The sequence below is a fragment of the Protopterus annectens genome, chromosome 6.part0, assembly GCF_019279795.1.
Source record: "Protopterus annectens isolate FY-2018-M chromosome 6.part0, PAN1.0, whole genome shotgun sequence".
Lineage (NCBI taxonomy): Eukaryota > Metazoa > Chordata > Ceratodontiformes > Protopteridae > Protopterus > Protopterus annectens.
Window position 1 is genome coordinate 456,233,880 of NC_056737.1, and position 18,502 is coordinate 456,252,381.

Below are 18,502 nucleotides of genomic sequence, written 5' to 3' on the forward strand. Positions count from 1 at the left end.
AAAAACTGATGCATGAGCCACGTGCCCAGGCCCCTATGCCTAAAAAACAGATGATCAAAATGGCTGAGGACTTAATTACCTTAATCAGGGGTACCCACCCCCCCTGATAAGAGGCCTAGGCAAGACACTGATTATGAATCTCCAGATCTGGTTTCTTCTAATTTCTCTTCTGATCAGGAATTTTCTATACCACCGTATGAGGATTCAGATGCAAAAGAATCCATCCCATCTGCATCTCCTGCAGAGGATTATTCTTTTGGAGAAACCTTGCATACTTTAAGGGAACATTTTCATTGGGAGAGTCAGGATTTCTCGGAATCAAAAAAGAGGCTTAGGGATTTCCTCCTTCTTCCTCAGCATAGGCCTTTGGCTATACCTCCTGTATTAGACATTGTTGATGATGTGTTTTTGGAATCAAGTGTGGCTCCTGATTCCCTACCTCCGGCTCCTAGTAAGCCAGACAGATATTACAGGGTACCTGACTCCCACAAATTTTTATTCAAAAGTCCTGTTGCTGATCCTGAAACTATCTCACAGGGTCCCAAAGGTGTAAAGGCTTCTACAGCCAAGAATCCTACCCCCTCTGATAGAGATTCCAGGGCACTGGATAGATGGGGAAAGAAGGTTCATATGTCTGCAACCTTGGCAATTAGGGCCTTAAACTGCCAGTTTCATATGCTTAAATATCAACAGCATGTTATGGGATTATTGAAACAGAAAATGATGTTGATTTCTGAATGTGTGGAAAGTAAAGAATTACAGGAATTATTGCATGCAGCAGAACAGGTTGGAAAGCATACTTTGCAATGTGGTTTTGATTCCTTGGAGGATTCTTGCAGGGCCGCAGTTACTGGATCTGTGATTAGAAGGCATGCTTGGCTCAAGGAGCAAAATCTGCCTGTTCATGTTAAAGCTAAATTGTTGGATGCACCTTTACAGCATGATACTCTGTTTGGTAATAAGGCAGAAGAGGTTTTAAAGAAAATGGAAGACAAAGCTAAATCTATGCAAACTGTAAAAGATTTCTTACAAGTGCAGCCACCCAGATTCAGTAGACACTGGCCTACTAAAAATTGGTCCTTTTCTGTGTCCAACAGAGCCTCACAAGGCAAATCCAGGTGCTCAAAAGGCTCTAGATACCAATCACAGGGTTCTTACAGGTCAAAGCAACGGGATGCCTCTACCTCCAAATCTGGAGGAAACAAAGCGCAACCCTACAGTAAGCAGTCTCAATGACTTCCCTCTACCATCACCAAGCACTTATCTTTTGGCAGCCCCCTTGGTGGGAAAATTAGCACTTCATGCTCAAAATTGGCAGTTAATAACCCAGGACAAGTGGGTATTAAACATAGTATCCCAGGGGTACAATTTAATTTCCATACCTTGCCAATTCCAAACGGTTGACCAGATCTGCCACAAAATCAATGGGCAGAAGCTCAGAAACAAGTTGCGTCCTTCATGGATATGGGGACTATTCAACCAGTACCAGAACAGGAAAAAGGACAAGGTTTTTATTCAATACTGTTTCTGGTACCCAGAAAAGACCATGCCTGGCGTCCAGTACTGGATTTATTGATTTTTGAACACATTCTTGGACATCCCAAAATTCAAAATGCTGACTTTACAACAGCTTCTGCCCATGCTGGGCAAGATTGCTTGGTTAGTGACTCTAGACTTAAAAGAGGCATACCTGCATATCCCAATAAGGGAATCCTGCAGAAGATACCTCTGCTTCAAGGCAGGTTTTATGCATTACCAATTCTCTGCACTACCCTCTGGCTTATCTACTGCACCCAGGGTCTTTACAAAGTGCCTGGCACCAGTAATTGCATTTTGTAGACAAAGAAGCATACAAATCTATCCTTACTTGGACGACTGTCTCATTCAAGCAGAAAACAAGGACATTCTTCTTCAACATCTGACATTTGTAAAAAGGCTTCTAACATGACTAGGGTACACAATAAACGAAAAGAAATCACAACTGGTACCCTCTCAAAAAAATACATTCCTGGGTGCAAGCTTGAATACAACTGCTCAGTTGGCTTACCTTAAGCCAGAAAACAAAGGCAACTAACTATTTACTTCAAACAGATGGCAACAAAAACCCAGTTATCTGCAAGACATTCTGCAGGCTTTGGGGTTCATGGCCTCCTGCATTCTAATTCCATATGCAAGACTGCATATGAGGAAACTACAATGGTATCAACATTGTCACAGTCTGGAAACAATGATACCTATCATTCCCTGCCTACAACAGGAGTTTCTTTGGTGGGCAGAGACATGTCACCAGAACAAGAGACTGTCTTTCACTCTACCCCCTGCCACCCAAACCCTAACTACAGACGCGTCAGACTATGCTTGGGGGGCCCACCTGGCGGGGAGATGCTTTCAGGGCATATGGAGCCCAAAACAAATGCATCTGCATATCAACCAAAAAGAGATGTTAGCTATTCAGAATGCCCTCACAGCCTTCAAGGACTTACTTCATCCAGGACAACTACTGATAAAGACAGACAACACCACGGTTATGTGGCACATTAACAAGCAGGGGGTACACACTCCTACCCCCTTTGCTGACTAGCCATGGCATTGTGGGACACAGCCTTGACTTACCAAGTACATATTCAAGCTCAGTTCCTGTCAGGGAAACAAAATACTCCAGCAGACTACCTAAGCAGAAATCTTATGGACCCTCACGAGTGGAAACTGGATCCACAAGTCTTCAGAATGATAACAGGGAAATAGGGGAGTCCAGACATAGATCTATTTGCCTCTCCCCAAAATTATCAACTGGACACACAAGGACTTATCACAGACAAGCATGGAAAGTGGATGCCCTATCCTTCAGTTGGAAAAAACCTATCCGTCTACGTCTTTCCTCCTCTGCCTCTTCTCCCCAAGGTCTTACTAAAGGTCAGACAGGAAAAAACAGAAATGATCCTAATTGCCCCAGACTGGCCTCGCCAGCACTGGTGCTCAATTCTAAGGAATATGTCTCTGCTCCCTCCTTGGTACTTGCCTCAAATACCTCATCTACTGTCTCAGCAGAGCAATCAAATTCTTCACAATCGGCTCCAAACTCTGAACCTGGCAGCATGGCTGATCATGTAATTATCCAAACACCTCTCAGTAAATCTGTGATGTATGTAATTTTGGAAGCCAGAAGGCCTAGTACTAGAAAATCTTATGCTGATAAATGGAACCAAGCACAAGCAGCGGACACAGCAAAGCCCAATATTCCTCAGATTTTGCAATACTTGACTGAGATGCTTGACAAAGGCCTATCTTTTTCTTCAATAAAAATCCATGCCTCTGCCATCTCGGCTCATTACAACACAGAGCCTCCCATCTTTTCTCATCCTCTGCTAAAACAGTATCTTAGAGGGGCTAAAAATTTTAAGGCCTCCCAGAAGATCACCAGCTCCTGCATGGGACCTCAATTTTGTGCTGGAAAAGCTCACCCTGCCTCCTTTTGAACCAGCAGCTACTGCTGATATAAAGTTTTTATCTTGGAAAAACGCTTTCCTTCTGGCAATCACTTCAGCAAGAAGGGTTTCAGATCTACAGGCCCTCATGGCTGTGAAGCCTTTTATTACATTTTACCCGGACAGGGTGTCCCTCAGGACCAATCCTTCCTTTATGCCTAAGGTGGTATCCAGTGTGGCTCTTAACCAAACTATTCGCCTGCCAACATTTTACCCAAATCCACAGAACAAGGGGGAGCAGATTCTGCATTCCTTGGATGTACACACACAACTAAGATTCTACTTAAACAGGACCAAATCTCTAAGAAAATCTGAGCAACTACTGGTGGCATTTGCTGCAGGATCAGTGGGGAAGGCTATATCAAAGCAGACTATTTCAAAGTGGATAAGCCACTGCATTCATTTCTGCTACTTGCATCATGGTAAACCGGTCCCCAAGGGAATCAGGTCACATTCCACCAGGGCTGCATCTACCTCGGCAGCCTTTCTCAGAGGAGTTCCAACCAAACGACATTCTAGAAGCTGCTACTTGGAGCTCTGTGCATACCTTTACAAAGCATTATCATTTGCCTCTCTTCTCTAAGTCCAGGGCAGGCTTTGCCACTGCAGTTCTGCAGGGCCTTATAGCAGCTCCTAATGCTCTTTAGTCCCAGCCTCCCATCCATAGCTTTGGGATTCTACCCAAATGTAATGACTGCAACAGTGAAACAAGAAGAACATAGTACAGTTGTGTACATTTACCATAAATGTAGATGTTAGAGTGTATTCACTGTTGCAGTCCGGGTTACCCACCTGCCACCCCCCTTTTTCTAGAACTTCTCTTTCCTTCACTAAATTCTAAAGCCTTTGTGGTGTATTGCTTTTAGATGAAGGTAAAGTTTATGTTGCTACAATTGCATTTATATATATATATATATATATATATATATGTGTGTATATATATATATATATATATATATATATATATATATATGTATATATATATATTTTTTTGTTCCCCATGTGGGGGGCACCTGACATCTGGGGCAAGAAAAACTGAATAAAATGGCATTGGCTGCATGTTTTATACCCCTGACAACCTGACGTCATGGAAGAGGAGTCAGCAACCGAAGCAGGACCCAAGACTTTCATATTCAGGCCGACTGAGGGCAACCTGCCAGCAGATTACCCAAATGTAATGACTGCAACAGTGAATACACTCTAGCATCTACATTTATGGTAAGTGTACACAACTGTACTATACTCTGCCAGGGGAGTACCAAGCTGGCATAAGTTTTAGAATTCCTCAGTGGTATGTAGTACACCTTTGCCATCTGGTCGTCGTCGTGGATACTTAACACTACAGCCTTGACTTTGTTTTTACTGGTTTTTCTTGTGGCATATTAGCATGTGGGCCTACAAGTGTTATTTTCTAATCGAACAGTTTGGTGATAAACCGTATTATTTTGTAATAAAATAACTCTGCAGCTGTTTTAAACCTAATAAAATATATGGGAAAAGTAAAATCAGGATTTTTAAGAAACTTTGTATGCGTGTTCAGCATTTTGAGCTGCTTCTTTTCAGCACTGTTTTTCTGCTTGGGAAAGAACTGGAGAAAATAGTGGAAAAGTCTAATTGCTGCTTTACAGTATGAGCCAAAATGGTCCTGATGTTGATGGGACAGTCCCCAAGAAGTGTTCATTGTGCTGTAGCCTCTCAAGGTGTTTAACAATCTTGACATAACTTCAGTTTCCTGCTGTGTACTAAAGGGCAAATAATGCATTTCCATCCTTTGGATGAGGCATTAAACCGAGGTCCCATTTGCCTGAGTTGGTAGTTCACGTACATGTAAAAGGTCCTATGGTACTTATCTAAAAGGACAGGCTGAAGTTCTCCTGGTGCCTTGGTCCAATGTGTGCTAGTCAGTATGAATACCATCTTGTCTTTCCCCTGAAGGGAGATTGCTGTCCTTGTGAAACTAACCCATTCATCAACCCCAAAGGTTTAAAAAAAAAAAAAAAAAAAAAAGAGCATTAAGTTTGCGTTGCTTGATTTATAGCAAAAGCATATTTATTCCTCTTGGGTGGAATTGAGCTAAAATGTTTCAGCTTGTTAAATGCGCATTGTTTTATTTCATAATATTTACTTTTTCTCGCAGGTGGAATTGAAACTGGCTCTATAACCGAGATGTTTGGAGAATTTCGTACTGGAAAAACTCAGTTGTGCCATACTCTTGCAGTTACCTGTCAGGTAATAATTTTAAAAGAAGGCATAACATCTCTCTTTCTTTTACTTCATGGACTCTGCACATTGAATATATTTTTAACATTTAAGAGTTTTTCCTTTCCAGTACAATAGTTTGCTCTTTCTTTTGGATGAAAATGGAGAATATTTCTGTAACTTCTTTTAACTTATTATTAAAAATTGTCCAGTACTGTAACAAAATATAGCTGTGCCTAATTTTTTTTCTTTTAAATGTTCCCAGTGAAGCTTTTCTCCCAGGGCTCCCACTCAAAGGGGGACATTGGCCCAATAAGATTTTCCCAGTAAATAAATGCAAATAAATAACGGTCATATAAATAAGAACAGTATATTTTGGTAAAAGTACTGCATTTTTGAAACTTGATTTAAATTATTTAGTTTAGCTGATGTGTTCAAAGTTTTGATTTTTGTCGAGACATTCTCCAGAAGAATGGAGAAAAACTGGCTTTTCTAAATAGTAGAGCATGTGTATTGTATCTTCTTTTTTTTTTTTTTTGAGAAATGAATAGTTGATCACTTAAGTCCATCTCTGGAAGAAAATGTTTGCTAATTTCCAGCATAGTTTTATAATGATGGTCCCTATTCAAACAGCAGAACTTGTTTTGCCTGAGATGATGTATAAGGCCTGTGATGATATTAATTTTGGACTAGGTCTGTTTAAGGCTTTCATTATGACCGAATATGACGATAAGAGAGTGCTGGAAAAGATAGGGGTTACCTGTGAGTATTGATGCTTGAAATGCTTTTTTGTCTTGAAAATGATGAAAGTAACAATGAGACACAAATCTATTCAATGTTTTCAACTAGTCTAACTTGGAAGAGGGGTGTTTCCCAATTTTCCTTGACTTTGTTTTGCACTTAATCATAACACACTTTGGAAACCATCATGCTGTGTTACAACGTTATTGTTATGCAGAGTAGATTCTTCTGTTTTCAGTGGGGGAAATGACATTTAATGGTTTGCAGTTTTTTTTTTTTTTTTTTTTTTTGCTTGGTATGAGGTTTTAAAAATACTGTTTGAAAGTAAGTGTTTCAGTAATAAATGCCCTAACATTTTTTACACTTATATTGTCTGGCAACTATGTGTTCCACTGAAGAAGTGTAAATTATTTAGGGCTTGAGGTTGATAAGATTACTTTTAGTCATCAGATAAATTAACTGCAGCATTAGTAAACTTTTTGCATTTTGCTGTTACATGCTTATTTTATATATGAAAATTGATAGGTAAAATTTTAGCAGTTTTTATTTCCAACTGTTTGATGCAGCAGGTAGCTCAAAAGGGGGCTTTTAAGATGTTGTCAGCTGCCTAGTGTGCTGTATTGATTGGGATTCATAGTTCATGATTCACATTACTGTGTTTTATATAATTTGACCCATGAATTATTTTAGTTGACAGAATAAAGCTTTTGTATGTGGCAGTTCTCTTTAAGAGAAATTTAAAAAAATAATATTAATACAAGGTGAGCACCATTTAAAATATGTTCATCCTTATGATAGCTGCTGCAGGTAGCCTAAGCTATATGGGTAATATCCTGGTAAGGATATAACAGCTAGCCATTTTCTAAAGCTTCAGGGCACCCTCTACGTGCCCAAACTGTTAGCTTGAGCTGAGCTGACTAAGTCTGGTTTGGTGCCAAACCCTTCAGAGCTTTCCTGCTACTGAAGCGAGCACTCCTATTGAGGGCTTTAGGAAATCAAAGGCAAGCTAACACTGTTCCTTAACTAGGCAGATACTTTCCCTATGGGGGGAAGAAAAAACGCCACTTTTCTTTTTATCACAGAAAACTTACCTTTTCTGTGAAAGATTAATTTTTAAGTTAGAAAAGAGTATTTTTGTTGACTGTCATGTGAGTTTTATGCAGTTTTAAGTGGGAGCATTGGTTTTTTTTTTTGTGCTAAAAAGTTCTTTAAAGCTATTTTTTCTCTGGCAAAATTCATCATTTTCACTGCTATAGTAGCCTATGGGATGGTATCCTGCCAAGGATACAGCAACCAGACTGCTTTCAAAAGGTTTTTATCCCTTCTCACACTGTCATTCTGGCTGCTGCTTATAGGCTAAGCCCATTTTGGAGAGAGCTATATAAATATCCAGAGTCACTGGATGTGTTCAGTACTTTCTTCTCTCCTTGTGCAGATGCAGCTTTGATGCTTCTCAGGAGCAGAAGTCGGCCAGAGGCTTCTTCTTAGGCAGATTAGTCCTCTGGTGAATCCTTCCACAGTTCGTATTTATACCTGTTTTGCCAGAATTATGGTGTGTTACTTTAAGAATACTGGCTTTTCAGTAACAACAGTAGACATTCCAAAAATACCGGTATTGTGGCTCTCAGTAGGTATTCCTATAGTACTGGTATTGTAGCTGTAGGAAATGCTTTCTTGGTATAATCTGTCTGCATAGGTTTTGGACTTATTTAATGGATTTGTAAGTTCATTTGGTGATTATTTTTGGTCGGAAAATGTATTTTAATGAAAGGAAATGTATTGAGTGTGAATGTTTACATACATTGTGACAACTTGTTTCATTTTTATTGTGCAGTTCACCTTGGGTGACAGTAATTGTTTTTGATAGGAAATTGTGTGCTGCATATGTAGCTTTGTGTTGGGGAACTGGGACTTTTTTGAAGGGGTGTGTATATTTTTGTGCAGCAAGTGACAATATATTTTTTAATCGATTGCTTCCAGTGTAGCTTTCCATCAATCAGGGTTCTTCCTCTGTTACTTCATGATGCTTACTCCGGTCCTGCTGTTTCTTCTTCCAACATACTTAAGAAAGAAACAATCAAAACACAAGCTCTTGTCTTCAGCGTAGGCTCAGTCAGTGACTCACCTGATGGTAGGTGACTCTCTAATGGCCATTGCTGGTCCCTCAGACTGCTTACTGTTTTCCTGAAATCCCTTTGGTGTAGCCTTAATGGCCACTATGGACTGGGGGTCAGAAACATCCTCTTCAGCTGTTCCCAGTGCTCAATATGGGTATGGGAGAATCATACATCTTAGGTGCTGGAGACGCACAGAGAGGGTGTTCTGTGGGTGACTGGGGAAAGAGACCTATAAAGCTTGGGATGATATTCTTCTCCTTCTTTGTCTTTCTCCAGGGATTTTCCTAGAAAAAAAATAAGCAAAGTTAATTATTTTGATAACAGAGAAATGGTTTCTTTGTGTAAAAATGATGTGCTTCATTTTGATTACTGCTGCTGTAGCCTAAGCTATACGATTACATCCTGCTTAGGAAATAATTTTCAAAAGCTTCAGGGTATCTTCCACACATTCAAACCATTCAACAGCTTGATATAAGCTGACGTAAAGACATGTTTGGTCAACATTGCCCTTAAGAACTTTTCTTCCACCTAGAATAGCACTTTTCTGTAGACCTTCAAGGATCTATGGTCTGCTAATGATGTTCTACTGCTGGGCAGATATTTTCCCTTCATGGGGGAAAAACCTTCTACATTATCGTTTAAACTAAGTTTTTTTTTTGTTATGGGAAGATATTTTAAAGCTATGGAGAAATATTTTTAGTGACTGTCATGTTACTGTTATGTACTTTTAAATGGGAGTGCACTTTTTTACTTTTGTGGTAAAAAGTTTTAAAACTATTTTTTCTGTGGAGGGAACTGTTTATTTTCCTTTTTGGGTTCTGGGAAAAGTGTTTGAAGTGCTTTTTACTGTGTTTTGTGTTAAGGAACGGTGGCTTTTTTTTTTTGCTGTTACTTTCCAGATATGGTGACTATTGCTACTAAGCTTCCCCTGGGAAACGAGCACCAGTTCGGCTTGACCATGGAATAAACTACTGGACCCATGGTCAAACCTCCTTTCACTTGCAAAAAGAAAAAGTTAACAAAGTAGTTTTTGCCATCACAGCAGGTTAGTAATTTGCCACAGCTGCAGGTGGATGACTCTGCTGTTGCCAAAGCTGTTTCTTCAGACCACTCATATTTTTCCTCTGATCCCTCTAGTGTTTTTCATACAGCTACCATGGACCAGGGGGTTGGTCACATCCTCTGCAGCTGTTGTCGTCCCCTCGGTGAGCAAGGGAGAGAGACACTTTCATCTGTCATGAAAAAAGGGGAAGGGAGCATACCCTTGCTTTGCCAGAATGTTGTGCTCATTCTTGGTGAACCTGTTGCTGGCAGTACTATGTCTGTTTTCCCCCAACATTCCTGTCAAATTGAGACAGAAAACTAAACATTTAACATTTCCTCGTCTGGTTTTCTGGACAGAAATAAATTGTTGGAGTTGTCTCATTGTCTTTTGCAGGCTTAATAACCCTTCTCCTAAGGTGTTTTCTTACAGAAGGGAAAATTATTCCTTTTTCTGTGAGGAGGTTCAAGATTTTGAATGTATAGAAGAATGTGAAGGGTGATAGATGCAGATTTTGTTCTTCAGATTTCAGATTCAGATTGAGGAGAGTCTGGTATCTGAATCATCCTGTGAGGGATTCACTTTTTCCGGGACTGGTTCCAGAGTGTTCCATTGCTTTCAGTGGGAGAGCACTGAGCATACCTCTCAACCTCTTAGTGCAAGAAATCTGGACACAGTATGACATAATGGGTGGACAAGGGCCCAAAAATAGGGACACTTTATACATATTGGTCATGTACAGTTCGAAAGTTGCTAGAATATCAGGATTTGTGTTAGCATATGTTTTCTGAAGGATATGAAGTCTGGAACTCAAACACGTCATTATTTAGTGACTTTAACCCTTAGATCACCTCAGTCATTTGTCAAAAAAAACTCCACAATTTTTATGAGGAATAGATCAAAATTTCGAGGCAAACATCTGGACGTTTCTGTGAAAATCTCTACAGTTGAGAGATATGACACTAAGGATGTTCTTCGTCTTCCATTGCTGCAGTCCTGACTATTGGGTATAGTCCGCGTCCAGTCGGCCCAAATACCAGAGTATAAGGCTGACGTCGGTCAGGGCGCATTAGACTGACGTCAGTACGTCAGGGTACTAATGCGCATGACCGACGTCATATCCTCAGTCTTTTTTGCCGCATGGTCCGATGCAGAAGCAGTTTTATGAGTGCAGGTTGGCGTTCTGAAATATTTCAAACCGGAGTTTCAGACCGAAACAGAGTTGGCTAAGTACTCCGTTGGGAACATTTTGGTTTTTCTTGCCTCAGTATTTTACCGGATGTCAGAAAAAGTGAATAACTGTATTTCTTGTGGGAAACAGATACCTCATAGGGATTATCATACCTTGTGTATACCTTGTTTAGGGCCTGAGCACGACGTTGTTGGTTGCCGCTCTTGTGCTAGGTTTAACAAACGCACTATTAAGAGGAGGTTAGACTGTGCCAGGTTAGTGTTTGGGAAGCGTTGCAATTACAAAATGCCGCCGGATGCTCCGGCCTCCAAGAAGCGCAAGGATAAAACAGTGAAGCCTAGGGTTGATGAACCGGCAGTCCCGGACGTCGGTTCTTTAGAAGGCTCAGTGGAGCCGGAGGTTTTGCCAGGAGTGTCCATGGAGTCCCAGGCAGAAACTATACTATTACAGGATGTGCCTTCTCAGGAGGTAGGCCAGGCTGAGGGGGCTTCTCAGGTGACTGTTCTTCCCTCTCTTCCCAAGGTAGTTAGCCTCTCCTTCTGTTGCCAAAATTCTTTGAGAGGTAGGCCTAGTTCAGCTTCAGTGGGGGCTTCTCCTAGCATTTCGGGTTCTGTACCTAAGAAACATATGCTTAAAATGGCAGAAGATTTGATTACTATGATTAGGGGTTCTATGCCCCCGCCTGATAAGAGGCCTAGGGTGGAACCGGAGGTTGATAGTTTTGAACAGGGTTCAGAGGCTTCAGAATCTTCTGTGGAAGATATGCAGGAGTATCCTACTTATTCTGATTCTGATGTGGATGATTCCACTCCTACAGCTTCTCCGCCTGAGGATTTCTCATTTTCAGAGACTCTGCATTCCATGAGGGAGCACTTTAAATGGGAAGGCCAGGATTACTCTGATTCCAGGAAAAGGCTTAGGGAATTCTTGTTTTTACCCCAGCATAGGCCTTTAGCTATTCCTCCTGTGTTGAATGTGGTGGAAGATGTTTTTGCAGAGGCTTCCCTGAACCCTGACTCTTTGCCTCCTGCTCCTGTTAAGCCTGATAGGTATTATAGGGTGCCCGAAGCTCATAAATATTTGTTTGAGTCCTAGGGCGGACCCAGAAACTATTTCTCAAGGGCCTAAGGGTGTAAAGGCTTCTGTGGTTAAAAATCCTGTTCCCACTGATAAAGAGGCAAGGGCTTTGGATAGGTGGGGAAAGAAAGTGTATACTTCTTCCACTCTAGCCATGAGAGCATTGAATTGTCAGTTTCACATGCTAAAATATCAGAATTATCTCCTTTCACAATTGAAATCTAAGGTGGATGCTTTGGCGGAAGGTATTGAGTGTAAAGAGTTGCTGGATTTGGTTCACGTGTCTGAACAAGTGGGCAAAGATCACTGGATGGTAACTTTAGATCTCAAGGAAGCTTACCTTCATGTGCCTATAAGGCTAAGTTGCAGGAAGTATCTGCGGTTTCGAGCTGGAAATTCTCATTATCAGTTCTCTGCATTGCCCTTTGGCTTATCTACTGCGCCCAGAGTATTCACAAAGGTTCTGGCTCCAGTGATAGCTTACTTCAGGCTTCAAGGAATTCAAATCTATCCTTACTTGGACGACTGCCTGATTCTGGCTCAAGGAAAGGAAGACCTTCTACAGCATCTGGAATATGTTATAGCAGTGCTAAGATGCCTAGGGTATTCTGTGAACGAAATAAAGTCCAGTCTAGTACCCTCTCAAGACATGTGCTTTCTGGGTGTGAGACTGAATACAGCAGCCCAGATGGCCTTTTTAACCCCGGACAAACAAAAGAATCTGTCACTTTACTTCCATCAACTATCTCATCAGTCCGTGCTGACTGCAAGGACAGTCCTTCAAGCATTAGGGTTCATGGCATCTTGTATTCTGGTGCTTCCCAATGCCAAACTGCATATGAGGAAGCTACAATGGTATCTCAAAAATGTATGGACACAGCACTGCCAGGATTTGGACACTGTCATTCAAATAATACCTTGCCTTCGAAAAGAATTCTTGTGGTGGGCTCAGGAATGTCACCTAAACAAGGGACTCTCTGTGACCCGCCAGAGGCAAGTCAGATCTTAACGACAGATGCCTCGGACATTGCTTGGGGAGCTCATCTAAATGGAAAGTGGATACAAGACAAGTGGCCTGCCAGACTACAGCATCTACATATCAACATGAAGGAGATGTTAGCAGTCCAGTTTGCATTAATGGCTTTCAAGGAGTTACTTCTTCCAGGGCAGGTGTTGATTCTAACAGACAACACAACTGTCATGTGGTACATCAACAAGCAAGGGGGAACACATTCTTATCCTCTATGCAGGCAAGCAATGATTTTATGGGAGACTGCGCTAAGCCTGCAACTAACTCTTCAGGCAAGGTTTCTGCCAGGAGCACAGAACTCCTTAGCAGATGTGTTAAGCAGACAAATCATGGATCCCCACGAGTGGAAACTGGATCTTCATGTATTTCAGAAACTGACAGTGTCATGGGGAACTCCAGACATAGATCTGTTCGCTTCTCCACTAAACCACCAGCTGCCAAAGTATTGCACAAAGGGGTTTCATCACACATCTTGGAAAGTGGATGCTCTGTCTTTCAGTTGGAAAAACCTTCATGTGTATGCCTTTCCACCTCTGCCTCTTCTTCCAAAGGTACTATTAAAGGTCAGACAAGACAGGCCAAGGATGATTTTGATAGCTCCAGATTGGCCTCGCAACACTGGTACCCACTACTACGGAGTCTGGTAAAGAAGCCTCCATGGCCTTTACCTCTGATTCCTCATCTGTTATCTCAGAAGGACGGTCATCTGCTCAATGTCAAGCTTCACTCTCTTCATCTAACAGCCTGGCATATTCTGTGTTGAAACACAGCAGGTCTCAACTTCCTCAACAAGTTTTAAATGTGATTATGGAAGCTAGAAGACCTAGTACAAGGAGAGTGTACGCAGAAAAATGGAAGAGATTTTTATTTTGGAGTACAGCAAAGAATTTGGAGATTTCTGAGCCTAATTTGAGTGTGGCTCTTCAGTATCTTACTGAATTATTGGACAAAGGTTTGTCCTTCTCTTCCATTAAGATTCATGCTGCAGCAATTTCAGCTCACTATGATTGTGACCCACCTTTGTTTTCGCATCCTTTGTTCAAGCAGTTTCTTAGAGGGCAAAGAATATAAGACCCCCAATGAGAGCACCTACTCCTGCTTGGGATCTCAATTTTGTGTTGGAAAAACTTACTCTACAACCTTTTGAGCCTGCAGCTACTGCTGAATTGAAATACTTGTCATGGAAGACTGCTTTTCTGTTGGCTATTACTTCTGCAAGAAGGGTGTCTGAGTTGCAGGCCCTTATGGCAGTAGAGCCCTTTTTGATTTTCCATAAGGATAGGGTATCATTACGTACTAATTCTTCTTTTATGCCTAAGGTGGTTTCTAGTGTGGCTTTAAACCAAACTATTCATTTGCCTACGCTTTTGCAGACCCTCAAAATAAAGGGGAAAAGATTTTGCACACTTTAGATGTACACAGGCAATTGCGTTATTATTTAAGCAGGACTAAAGATTTTAGGCAGTCTCAGCAGTTGTTTGTTTCTTTTGCTTTGAGTTCACAGGGCAAGCCTGTGTCAAAACAAGCTATTTCTAGGTGGATTGGCTTTTGCATTGCATTTGTTATTCCCATCATGGCAAGGAGATTCCAGCTGGGATTAGGCCTCATTCCACTAGGGCTACTGCCACTTCAACAGCATTTCTAAGGGGGGTGGCAACTAAGGATATTTTGGAAGCAGCTACTTGGAGTTCAGTGCATACTTTCTCTAAGCATTATCACCTTCCTATCTACTCTAAGTCTAGGGCTGGTTTTGCCACAGCTGTTTTGCAAGGCATGTTGTCAGCTCCTACTTCCTTATAATTTGCCAGCCTCCCTTACCTCTGCTTTGGGATTCTACCCAGTAGTCAGGACTGCAGCAATGGAAGACGAAGAACATAGTACAGTTTTGTACCTACCATAAATGTAGATGTTCGAGGATTCCATTGCTGCAGTCCAATTTACCCTCCCTCCTTCCCCTCTGTATTTAGGGATGGTTGTGTAGGTGAGTTTACATGCTTATATTTTTGTATATATTGTTGTATATATTGTACATGTTTTTGGTGCAGGTGTTTTGGGACTTGTCTTTTTAGGGTCTTCTGACATCTGGGGCAAGAAAAGACTGAGGATATGACGTCGGTCATGCGCATTAGTACCCTGACGTACTGACGTCAGTCTAATGCGCCCTGACCGACGTCAGCCTTATACTCTGGTATTCGGGCCGACTGGACGCGGACTATACCCAATAGTCAGGACTGCAGCAATGGAATCCTCGAACATCTACATTTATGGTAGGTACAAAACTGTACTTTTCTGAGTCCCTAGAAAATACTATGAATTGCTACAACTGGAGTTCTCAAAACCTTCACCCCCCCCACATATATATTGAAAATAGAGCTATTACCACCTGTTAACATGATGATCTATACAATGTAATAGCTATGAATGAAAAATTGTGCTGTGATATAATTTGTATAGATTTCACTTCACCATTTGACAGGGTCGTACACAAAACACTGATCAATAAGTTAGAACAACTAGGTGTTGATGTACTCTTGATTAGATGGATAGCTGCATGGCTTATAAATAAGGCAGGGCAAGTACCATACAGCAGTTCGACAGGTGACATTCTTGATTATAGTCAGGATGTATCACAGGGCTCTGTCCTAGGCCCATACTTGTTTAGATTGTATGTTTCAGACCTATCTTTTTCGTCTGAGGTGTTTTAAAGTCTCTATGCAGATGACTTGAAATTGAAGAAACTGATTACATGTGCTACAGATAGGGCATGTCTGCAAAAGAACCTGACTAAGTTGACCATTTGGGCACAGGAAATATTATGCTGGAAATGCATGAAAAACTAATAGTGTCAGATTTGAGAGGCATAAATTGAAAGGTGACTATTTAATGCAACACATAGTGATTGAAACTGTAGATTTATTAAAAGGACTTGGTTATATGGGTAGATCCAGCTCTGAGTTTTTCTAATCATATTAACCAATTGGTTAATGATAGTTATAGAACTGTAGGTTATATGAAAAGATTTATACAGTCTAAGAAGTCCAGAAATAACGTCATTGTTACATTGCACCCAAACCTGAGTATGGAGTAATAATATGGAAACCTTATAAGAAAACAGACATGAATAAACTGGAAAAGAGTACAGTGGAAATGTACACCTGCAGGATGCACTGTCAGAGAAGCTGGATGGGCGGATTGGTGCGATGAGGGAGATGATTTTTCTGAACTATAATACAGAATCGGAATTGCCTAGACAATAGTATGGCCTTGCTGTGTGTAATTATGGTGGCTGCCAAAAAAGCAGTTACTAGGAAATGGAAATCAAAATCGAAACCAATTGTATTAGAAGTAGTGACTATAGTAAAAGAGATAAAACAAATGGAACTGAGATCTTTAGAAAAGATCTTTAGAAAAGGGTGGGAGCAAACTACATAGGAAAAAAACAGGAATTGTGGGAACAATACACACGGGAAGAATGATGTTTAAAAGAAGACGGGACTTAAATGAGCGATGTAATGTTTGACTGAAAATGGTTGGATAGGTTATAAGTGATATGAAATGTTTGCAACTGGCAGTGTGTCAAGTATGGTTTGTGATGTAAAATTCTTGCAACTAGGATTGTGGATTTTTGTGGATTCTTGCGGACTGTGCCATTGTGGTTTGTTTTCATTTATATAAACGTATGACTGCTTATGTCTTAAGTGATGGTTTAATAAAGATGTTTCTTGTTTAAAAAAAAAGAGCAGGAATTGAATAATGTATGTAATGTTACCTAGGCTATATGATGTATAGCAATATATGTGAAGTATAATGTTTGTTAATGTTAATTTCTTAATATACTTTGATTACCTTTGTATAAATGTAAATGTGCCAACGTCCCAAGTGATAATTCAATAAAGGTGCTTAAAGGGGGGGGGGGGCATCCATGGATCTGAAAATTTAAGTTATGAAAGGAAAACATATCTGAACTTGTACAGTGTCTTGTATAGATATTTAAGAGGAGAGCTTATTTAGATATATAGGGCATTTAGAGGCAACTACTACTGGGAATGTTTGGGGTTATCAAAAAATAATCACCATGCAACCTATGTAGAAGATTCTATAGGAATGGGAAGTGTACTAATTGGTTCTCTGAGAGAGCAACTGATGCATGGAACAAACTATCAAATTCCATTAAAGCAAGGAGTAGTTCAGATATTTTTAATAAGTCTGAACACTTATTATGGGAACAACTGATGTTAAGTTGTCTATCTCGCCTTCATTTTTGCTGGTTGGGTTCGGAGCCGATCTTCGGCTCTGACTCTGCCATCTTCTAAAGCTTGAGGGCTACATACTGGCTGGAGGCCTCCCCATATCCCATGATGCCTGGCACTAGAAACCCAGATCTCGTTTGCCGCTTCTGCTGCTGCGAGGTTGCTCTACTGGCTCAGGACGTATAAAACTTTTATATTGTGTCTTTTCTGTCAAAAAATTAGTTAGTTTTAGTTAGTTTTAGAATAGAAATTCTCGTTTAGATATATCCTTGGTATTGTAGTTGGTTTCGTGTCTGAATCCTTGTCTTTTCCCCTCTGAAACTCGTTTTTATTTAGAGAGTTTCCCTCCCCCTTTCTCTTTCCTCTTAAGGTTTTCCGTTTAAGGTAGAGGATAACCTTACCTCTAAGGTTTCTGTTTAAGTTGGTGGATAACCTTTGTTCTCCCTATCCTCCTTAAAAAAAAAAAAAAAAAAAAAAAAAAAAATTCCTTTATTACTGTTAGTTAGTTTAGCTATAATTAATTATAGTTGTTGTAGTGTTGTTGGTTCTGGTAACTGTAGTGTATTTTTATTGCGGTTAGTTACCTTAACCCTTTGGTGTGTGTGTTTTCCTTGGTTTGATTTTTTCAGGATGTCCAAGGATCCTAAGCCGTCCGGTTTCAAGAAGATGCCTCTGACAGATGGTCACACTTCTTGTGTTTATTGTCTGGGCGCCGTGCACCTGCAGGACTCTTGCTCGATTTGCCATGCATTCAGTCCAAGAGTCCTGCAGGAGTGCAAAAACAAATTGATCTTGAGGGGTCTGCTTAAACCCCAAGATTCAACGGTGAAGGCTCAGCCCGTGAAATCTACTAGGCCACCTAAACCTTCAGCTCCCATTTCGGAGCCGTCGTTGGGTGAAGCCATACCATCCATCTCTGTTCCGGCTGGAACCGATGTTCCTCCCTCCCAGTCAGCTCCGACACGTTCTTCGGAGCCATCTGAGAGTCGAAAAAGGTCCAGGACTCCTTCTCTGGAGTCTATATGTTCGGCTCCGAAGTCACCTCTGTTCCATTCCGAGCGTAGTCATCGCTCATCCCACTCTTCTCTGTCCTCAAGACTTTCGGACCATGACTTGGAAAGAGTGGTCAGTAGGCTGTTAAAATCGCAGGCCCTAGCCAAAATGTTGTCCAGCCCCCCTCATCAGGTGTCTGCTCCATCCTCAGCTGTAGATATTCCTACTCCGACTCATCCTATGAGCTCGGAGCCGGAGTTCGTTGGGGTTCGAGTCATGGAACCGTCTGCTCCGATACCTTCTCCTTCGGTTCCGTTGTCGGCTCTGATCCCTTCCATGGTACCCTCCCTGGAGGGATCTGGTGCCGAGACTCCCT

General features: G+C 41.1%; 1 protein-coding gene across 1 annotated transcript in view; it reads left to right on the forward strand.

Moving 5' to 3' along the window:
• The window catches only part of RAD51 (RAD51 recombinase), a gene marked incomplete in the record, with an annotated part of 432,211 nt that overhangs the window by 149,807 nt on the left and 263,902 nt on the right, over nucleotides 1-18,502 (forward strand). The window contains 1 exon segment of the mRNA XM_044074184.1: nucleotides 5,623-5,714. Within this exon segment, the coding sequence (XP_043930119.1) occupies nucleotides 5,623-5,714 (92 nt within the window).